At 39.9% G+C, this 8883-nt stretch overlaps 2 protein-coding genes across 2 annotated transcripts; both read right to left on the bottom strand.

Moving 5' to 3' along the window:
* Positions 1-475: 475 nt before the first annotated feature.
* On the bottom strand, positions 476-1685 carry LOC102721505 (formin-like protein 3). Its single transcript, XM_015833686.2, has 2 exons — positions 1195-1685; positions 476-1060 (listed from the first exon to the last, which is right to left on the bottom strand). The coding sequence occupies exons 1-2, from the start codon at positions 1607-1609 to the stop codon at positions 729-731; spliced, it is 747 nt and encodes a 248-aa protein (XP_015689172.2). The 5' UTR covers positions 1610-1685; the 3' UTR covers positions 476-728.
* A 2453-nt stretch (positions 1686-4138) lies between these two features.
* LOC121053277 lies at positions 4139-4807 on the bottom strand. The gene has a single exon (XM_040519982.1). The coding sequence runs from the start codon at positions 4755-4757 to the stop codon at positions 4341-4343; it is 417 nt and encodes a 138-aa protein (XP_040375916.1). The 5' UTR covers positions 4758-4807; the 3' UTR covers positions 4139-4340.
* Between the last annotated feature and the right edge of the window lie 4076 nt (positions 4808-8883).

Consider the following 8883-nt stretch of genomic DNA (forward strand, 5'->3'; position numbering starts at 1 on the left):
TTTATCCTCGATATTCCTTTGCCCAAACATGATTCTTTATTCGGCCCAAAATTTGCCATGTTTAGTTCCCAAATTTTTTTCCAAAAACATCACATCAAATCTCTGGACACCTAAATGAAGCATTAAACATAGTACATAGATGAAAAAAAACTAATTATATAGCTATAGGAGAAATCGCTATATGAATCTTTTGAGCCTAATTAATCCATGATTAGTCATAAGTGCTATAATAACCCACACATACTAATGCCAAATTAATTAGACTCAAAAGATTCGTCTCATGGTTTCTAAGCACTCTGTGAAATTCGTTTTTTTGTTTGTGTCCGAAAACTCCTTTCGATATCTGGTCAAACGTCTGATGTGACAAAAAAAAATTTCCTTTCTCCAACTAAACACCCCAAAACGAAGCATTTCCTCTTTGTTCCTCTCTGCACTGCAGACTGCAGTGGTAATAGAAGCCAAGCAATAAATCAGAGAGCAACAAATCGGAATTTATCTATAGAGAGTGTAGATGCACTGTCCCGAATTCAATAGTACACATGTAGAATTCATCCATAGGATTAGGCATACATATGGCAAGTTTAAAGATAATCACTTGACAATTACATCGCGTATGTCATCTGTAGTAACTAATTTGCAGCAATCAGAAGTCGCCCTGGCTGTATTTACTCCGTAACTTCAGCGAGCTCCACTTGATCATTTGCGTCGTATACGTGCGTGTCATCTGATCAGTTCTTCTTCTCGTCGGCCGGCGACGACTTCACGGCGGCGCCGGGGGGACACGGCGGCTTAGGCAGCGGTATTGGCCACCACGGTTTGGGCGGGCTCGGTTTCGGCCCAGGCTTTGGTGGGCTCGGCTTCGGCCCAGGCTTTGGTGGGCTCGGCTTCGGCTTGGGCTTTGGCGGGCTAGGCTTCGGCTTGGGCTTTGGCGGGCTAGGCTTGGGTTTGGGCTTCGGCCCAGGCTTCGGTGGGCTCGGCTTGGGCTTGGGCTTCGGGCCGTCGTCGTCGTGGTAGCATTTGTGGCCGCACTTCTTGAAGCACTCCACCCTGTCGGAGCTATCTGCAGATGCACACACGAGTAAAAGCAGCTCATGGATAGATTTAGTAATAATTCAATTAGTTACAGAGTTTAGGTGAGATTAATGACTGAATTATCGCTGGCTAATTACTGGGTAGGCGGTGCTAATTACGTACAGGGTGGCAGCTTGATGCAGGAATCGGCGACGCACTTGTGGTAGCAGACGCCCGGCACGTCCTTGAAGCAGCCCCCGAGGCACTCCGCCTTGCACTTGTGGTAGTCGCCTTCGTCGTCGTCGTCGTGGTCATGGTCGTCGTGGTCGTCGTCGTCCCCGACGACGGAGACGGCAGCCTTGGCCTTGTCGCCGTCGTCGTCGTCGCAGCACTTGCTCATGCAGGAGGAGTAGCACTTCCAGTGGCCGTCATCCTTGCGGTGGTCGTCGTCGTCGTCGTCCCCGCGCACGGCGGCGAAGCTCGAGCTCAACCTGGCCGCACCGGCGAAGCTTCGACGGCCCTGCGCGCTCGCCGCGGCGAGGAGCGCCGCCACTGCCAGGAGTAGGACGGCGACCTTGGCCGCCGCACTGGAGCCCATTGCTGCACGGTCGGTGGATCGATGGGGCCGGGGATGTGAAGTGCGAAACGGGTGGTGGCGTTGCTTCGCTGAGGCGGGCGCGCGCGCGGTATATAGCGCGCGCGGCCGGCGGCGGGCGGGCGCGTCACGCGTTTGGAGCGCGCGCGAGGCGTCCGGGATTCGACGCCGTGCACGCGCGGCATGCAAGCTGAGTTTTGCTCCGGCGATCGATCGAATCAGCTGCCTCAGAGATGCGGGAAAAATCTTGTCACGCTTTTGTTGCTCGCGGGGCTCGCGCGGGGGGGCAAACCGGATCCGCTCGCTCGCGTGCGTCGCGCAGCGCAGGGAACATCTCAGGCTTCTCTCGGTTTTGTTGTTGGCGATCTGTTTGTGCTAGCTGTCGTTGCTGTTGGATTTGCACGGATGGGACAACTCTAGCAAGCAGACCATATAGATAAGATACCCGGATACTGTCTCTAGGATGCACGGATGTTGCCAGCTCAGTATATGGATCTCTTGTGCATTGCCAATATCAACGCAGTAATCTGTGTTTGAGTTACGGCAGGAGTAGTTGATCAACTAGGGCTTATATTGTTTTTCTACAAAAAATATCAAATAATATATTTGCAAATAAAAAATAATTTATGAATAAAACTTTCTATACGTGTATTCTTGCGATCTATTTGTTAAGACTAGAAAAAAACTCTGGTGAAAAAAACCCAAAATCAATTTTAAATTTAAGATTGAAAAAGTTTAAATTGAAATGAAAAGATAGGGTGTTAGTTTTCACCATGTTAGGGATTAATCCGCTGTTACTTGCGTCAGCCGTACGGGTAATTTGTATGGAAGATAGGCCGTGTTCGTTTTCATGGGTGTAAGTTAACTTATCCTGACAAAAAAAAAATGTAGTAATAGATTATTATATGATTAATTAATTAATAATTATTAAAAAATATAAAATAGATTAATATGATTTTTTTAAACAACTTTTCTATAAAAAATTTTTTGCAAAAAATAAACCGTTTAGCAGTTTAGGAAGCATGCGCGCAGAAAACGAGTAGGATAAGTTAACTTATGCACGGGTCAAACGCGGCTTTAGGGATAGACAACCTCCTTGGGTGACTGAAGACAAGATTGGGTTGTTCGATCGAACTAGTATATGATATTGCATTACAAATTGGAGCACAGGTTCCGGTGGTCATAATTTAGCAATTTCCGACACGCTTCTAGTTGCGACTAATGCCGATCGGCCACTACCATGCATGCACCCTTATTTGTTTTTAATATCGCTTTCAAAATATCCATGATTTACTATGCAAATATATTACAAAATACTCCGTTATATATTATAAGACTTTGGGTTTGCTTAAATTCATCGATACATATGTTTTGTATATGCGTCTAAATTCAATAGCATACATATGAATCTAGCTAATGTCAGAAAGTCTTATAAGATGAAACGGATGGAATATTATTGATATTTTTATCAAGTATGCTGCCATATTACCATTTGTTTGAATCAAATCTGGATTATTTATATTATAAAAAAAGACTAATTTATAAAAAGAACTATAGAAAATGATAGGGTGATAGATTAACTGTCACTACCACCGAGTCATTTAAATTAGTATAGATATTTATATCGAGATGTTCGTCGTGACTAAGCTAATCATGCCCTTAGGCCTTAATGGTATGTCTGTCTGCTGCTCTTTGTTTTGTCCCGGTTGACTCCAGAGAAGTTTCACGGTAAAGCAGACTTATTAAGTATAAATTTATATTAGAGCTAGCATATATAATAAGATCTGTCTATGCAGAATTTGATAGGAAACCTACGGTAAAATCAGTCACATTTTTCTACCACACGATCTATATCCAAAAATTTTGATTAAATAGTTCTAAACTGATACAACCTCCGTCTCATAATATAAGATGTTTGACTTTTTTAGTCACAACGTTTAACCATTCGTCTTATTTAAAAATTTAGTACAAACATAAAAAATGACAAGTTGTGTTTAAAGTTTTATTGATAATAAAGTAAGTCATAAGAAAAATAAATGATATTTTCATAATTTTTTGAATAAGACAAATTATCAAACATTGTAACTAAAAAAATAGTGAAACATCTTACGTTAGGATTAACGTAAACGGAGGGAATAGTCAACATATAGTGGGCTAATAGACCCAACTACAAACCATGGGCTAACATATTCGATTACAATTCACTTTTATAATAATTACATAAATAAAAATGTTGTAAATTTATAATAAAATTCATGTACTTATATATTATATAAATTATTTCAACCAATAGTGGGCTAACGAATCCTATTACAATTCACCTTAAATAAAATTGTTGTAAATTTCTAATACAATTTATGTAATTACAAATTATATGAATTATTTTTTTATATGTTGATCAATTATACTAATATTGCATAACCCACAATTAATAGATACATGGACTGCGGAGCCCAAAATAAAATCCAGTAAATCTTCTCAGAAGGTCACATATTTGATTGAAAATATAGTAAAAAATCTGTCACATAACAGTTAGAAAATCCGATATAATATATTGACAAAAAGATTAACTCTGATGTTTATCTCTTTATCTCTTCATATATGTATTTGATGTAGAGAGTTCACCCCATTTCTTTTTTTTTGTTCACTCCCTCCTTTGTATCAGCTTATAGACATCTGCTAGTATTATACAGCAGCAGCAGAAGCCATATATATTACACGGTGAATTAATCAATCACAAGGCGGCCGTAAAGCTGCTGGCCGTCGGCCGGCGGCGGCACCCGGCCACGGCGTAGCTCCTGGCGCACGTGCTGAGGCACACCGCCATCACCTTGCTGTCCGGGTCGATCTGGCTGCACATGGACAGCGCGCACGCGTGCTCGCAGTCACCGGGAAAGCGGCCGGCGCCGGCGCCGGCGCCGGCGCCGGAGAAGCAGCTGTGGTAGCACGAGAACTGGCAGAACCAGTACTCCTCGCGGGGCACGCACTGGTCAAAGCACGCGTGGAAGCAGGGCGGCCTGATGATGATGCCCGCCGCCGCCTCGTCACCGCCGGCGGCCGCGGTCACCACCACGGCTGCTGCCTCGGCCGCCAGCAGCAGCAACGCCAGTGGCAGTACCTTCGCCGAGGCGCCTCCAGCGATGGTCGCCATTGCCACGAGGAATGGGGAGGAGGTAGGCCGGCGCGCATGGATGTGACGCAGCTGCGCGCCATGGGAGTTATGGAAGCTGAGGCGTGCGGGCGTGTAGGTCATGGTTTCGGTGTGACGCTGACCGCCTCACGCTTCTCTCTAGTCCGGTTCGGTGTCAGGATCATTGGGTAAGTGGGCCAAACGGCCCAAACAAGGGCCTGGTAAGCACATTAAAACTAGGGCAATGGAGCGAGGTGGTGGGGAGCATTTATTTATTTTTTTTGCCACGACTACGTCTTACATATTTAACATTTAATGTGTCTGACATATTGATTAAATACTAAATCTAAAGGTGATAAAATTATTAAATATCCTCAATACGGGTAGCCAAGGCTATACGTAAAGCTCATACACGACCCGATAAAACGCAAAGAAACTAAGACATTGTCATTTGAGAACCGAGGTATAAGATCATATGCTTATATACACACATGTACATTTATCCTTATAAATGAATACATATACAAATATATTATATCTATATGAGCACTTTGAAAACTAGAATATCTTAACTAAATGAAGGATATGGTTGAAAGTGGCGAAGATTTAGATTTTTAGACCATGTGATTTTTGTTATTGCTATTTAAGAATATAAATTTGCTTTCGAAATATTATGCGATAGACTTTTATAATAAATATTTTACATAAAATTGCTTAGGAGCATAAAAAGCATACCGACAAAATAAGATAATCCATCATATATCTTAAACACATGGATGTCTCCTTGTGGACATCCTATAAACATCAGCAATGGCAAATATGCATTGCGAACTATATATACAACAATTTAAATCTTACACTCGCTAATTCTAGGGAATGTTTTTGAACATGTATAAACAAACGAGTATTTATCAATAGCATGCTTGAGCCGCTAAACCATTATCCAACAATGCCCTTTGTACTTTAGTATACAGATATAGTTAGGAGCACATAACTGAAGCACACAACTTCTCTTATTCAACCTCAAGAGCAGATTGATGAATCCATCGCAACCAACGACAAGCAATCAATGCACTCAATATCTGGATTCATTCGTTTTCATCATTTATCTAACAAATAGTGAGTTTGGTCGTGTATGGAGGATACATGTCCAAAGATATAATAGAGAAAGTAGCCAAGTGTAGGGGATGGATATTTTCAGCCCGCTCACTTAAACTGAACTGAGACTCATGGAAAGGACATGAGAGAGAAAACTAAAATATATTATTATCTAAATTTGAATCTGATATAAAATACGTGTTTCTATATGTCCATATATCTCGTATTATTAAACATATAACAAAATCTTATAAGTCCACTTATGTTGTTGGTTCTAAGCAATAATTTTGAAAGTTAAGTGATGAGATGAATTTAAAGTTGATCTTTGGACAACCATCGTTTTTATTTTGCTAGCACACACTTTAATGACATGGTATCAAACATACTTTCTCCTTCAGCTATCTGTTGCGTAACATCGATTAGGAATCAATAAGTAAATAACAAATGACAATAGTTAGTTTTCACTATATTTATTGTTTATTATGTGTTAGGTACAACCTTGTAATTTTACCAACATAAAAAATATAGAACCTCTTATTGTCAAATACAAATAAGTTTAACATTAATTATTTTTTTGATTATATAATAGACGCACAAACACATTACTGCACATGCAATACCACACTCACGTATATGCTCAAAGAAACAGAAACTAATGACATATATATGATTGTAATGAATTATATTGAAACCCACTTGCATGAGTGTAATATTTATGTGCACTGGAATTGAACCCTCATTGGCGGAGTCATGCAACCATTACTCACCACTTGTTTTTATATAATTTCAATTTAAAGTAAGCATGTATTATCATTCTAATTTAATACTAGGTTTTATTCCGAGTGTTGGTACATGATCATCTTGTCACTATTTGGTTAATCACTCCATCGATAGGTTGAAATATTCATTCTCGAAGCTTATGCTCCTCAAGCATGTTTAAATGTTTATGCTCTTCGAGCATGTTGAAGTGTTTATGTTCCACGGGCATATTGAATTGGTTATGCTGATCGAGCATGTTGTGTTATTTATGCTCTATGAGCATATTGATTTATTTACGCTTACTAGCCGTACTATGCAGGAGTAAGTGAGTACTCACAATGTTGCTCTAGAAGGAATAGGGCGAAGCTTGTCGGCTACGTTTCTATAAATTATTTCCCCAAGATACCTAGGGACCAACACTCAAGTACTGGCAATAGCTCATATTGTGGTCCCAAGACGTTATTTAGATTAATGTAATATCCATGTGCACTCTAATATGTTCAAGGGGCACTTTTGTAACTTCCCAGTGAATCCAAGGCCTATAAAAGCTCGTATCCCTCTTGTGTAATAGAAAGATAATCAGGTAATACAACACTAGAGTATTTGATCATTTCTACACTAGTGTTCACTTTGGATGGACGAGGAAAGTTGACTTACGTCGCCTATTCATCTTCTAGTTTGTGATTTTGGGCCACAACACTTAGTTTTACTACAAATCAATGACACATCCCCTTATGGTCTTATCTTATTTATATAAGTATGCTCGAATTAGAATCTTACTCTACATATAAATTCAATAGAAAATACGTTATAACAAAAACACTATAATAATTTATTACAGTTTCTAATTAGAACATCAAAACTGACACGTAGTCCATTACGGACTTATAAATTCTCAATGAATCAAACATATCAACCCCACTATTTTGAAAAAATAAAGATGTGTTTGTTTGGTTTTTCATGCAAAAAACAAATAAAATATTTATAAACGAAAAATAATTTATGCATAAAACTTTTATATACATATTCTTAGTGATCTAAAAACCAAGTCTAAAAATAAACTTTAATGAAAACTACTAAAATCAACTCTAAATTTAAGGTTGAGGATTTAAATTTTGACTTATAAAAATAAGCGGAAGCAAAAAGATAGAAACGAAAGATAATTGTAAAATCTTATGAAAAATCACAGTATCTGTTGGCTTGCGAAACATGAATCTAGGCATGCACTAGCTATCCATGTCAGTCGAAATGGAACGGTAGACGTCGTAAGTTGGAGTTGGGTAGGCTATGAAAGGTCCAGTCAGGTAACTACAGCCACGTGAACAACCGAGATAGCGAGTTCCACTGCGCGGGATGCATCAATGGTGATAAACGGTACTGAAGATTACACTGACGAGATCCGTAGGGAGCTCCAACAAAGATTGCGGTTCATACTCCGTCGATAACATGTTCGGCGATGGTGCTCAAGCCGAATCCTTACATCTGACTCCGTGCTGGTCCATCCTCTCTCTACTTTTATTTTACATAGATGTCATACGCTATTCGTCATATGTATATAGTAGAGTAAAGATGCTAGAATTATTTTCCTAATTAATTTTATCATATGTGTATATGATAAAAGTATATCAATTTTATTAAATTGGTCGTCTCAACCAAAAATATATGCTTACAGTATATGTGTAATTTTATGTATGTAATGTTGTTTATAGTTACCCATGTATATATTATATAGAAACAGCTAAAAAAATTTTTGCTCGATCATATCTCCGATACAAGTAACCAAACATAATCTTGTGTTAGCCAGACTGCATTAATACAAATAACCAAAAAATGTATATGTGCCCTCACAACCAAACCGCACTCAATCTGAATGGGAGAAATGTGCTAGTGTAGGTAGGGCCGTTCCGTGCATTTGGGAGGACTTAGTGAGAACGATGAGACAGTGAGATGGTGAATGGTGAAAAGAAGAAATCCTGGATTAAATGAGCGATCTAGAGGACAACTACACTCCTGTACTCCTGCGGTCCTAATCTCATGAGCTGATGAGCATAGTATCTTTGGTTTGACAACACATATGATTTGGTACCTCTTGAGTTTGTTGGACCTAGGCGGTCGCCCTTCTCGCCATATCTTAGTAACGGTCGTATGTTGAGTAACCAAACACAACTAAGGACATACACAATGCAATGAGCTAGTGAGTGGTTTTGTCAGAATATGTCAGAGATTCCTCTCCAGCTCTGCTCTACTCGTGTCCTTGCAGAGCTTCTCGTCGCCTCTGCATGGCACACTT

This window comes from Oryza brachyantha, chromosome 1 (assembly GCF_000231095.2).
Source record: "Oryza brachyantha chromosome 1, ObraRS2, whole genome shotgun sequence".
In the NCBI taxonomy this organism is placed as follows: domain Eukaryota; kingdom Viridiplantae; phylum Streptophyta; class Magnoliopsida; order Poales; family Poaceae; genus Oryza; species Oryza brachyantha.

Bases quoted from the DNA above. Each gene is read 5' to 3' on its own strand.
- LOC121053277 (XM_040519982.1), bottom strand. From the start codon at position 4,757: ATGGCGACCATCGCTGGAGGCGCCTCGGCGAAGGTACTGCCACTGGCG.
- LOC102721505 (XM_015833686.2), bottom strand. From the start codon at position 1,609: ATGGGCTCCAGTGCGGCGGCCAAGGTCGCCGTCCTACTCCTGGCAGTG. The intron at 1,061-1,194 runs GTACGTAATTAG...GTGCATCTGCAG, and splicing joins CTGCATCAAGCTGCCACCCT to ATAGCTCCGACAGGGTGGAG.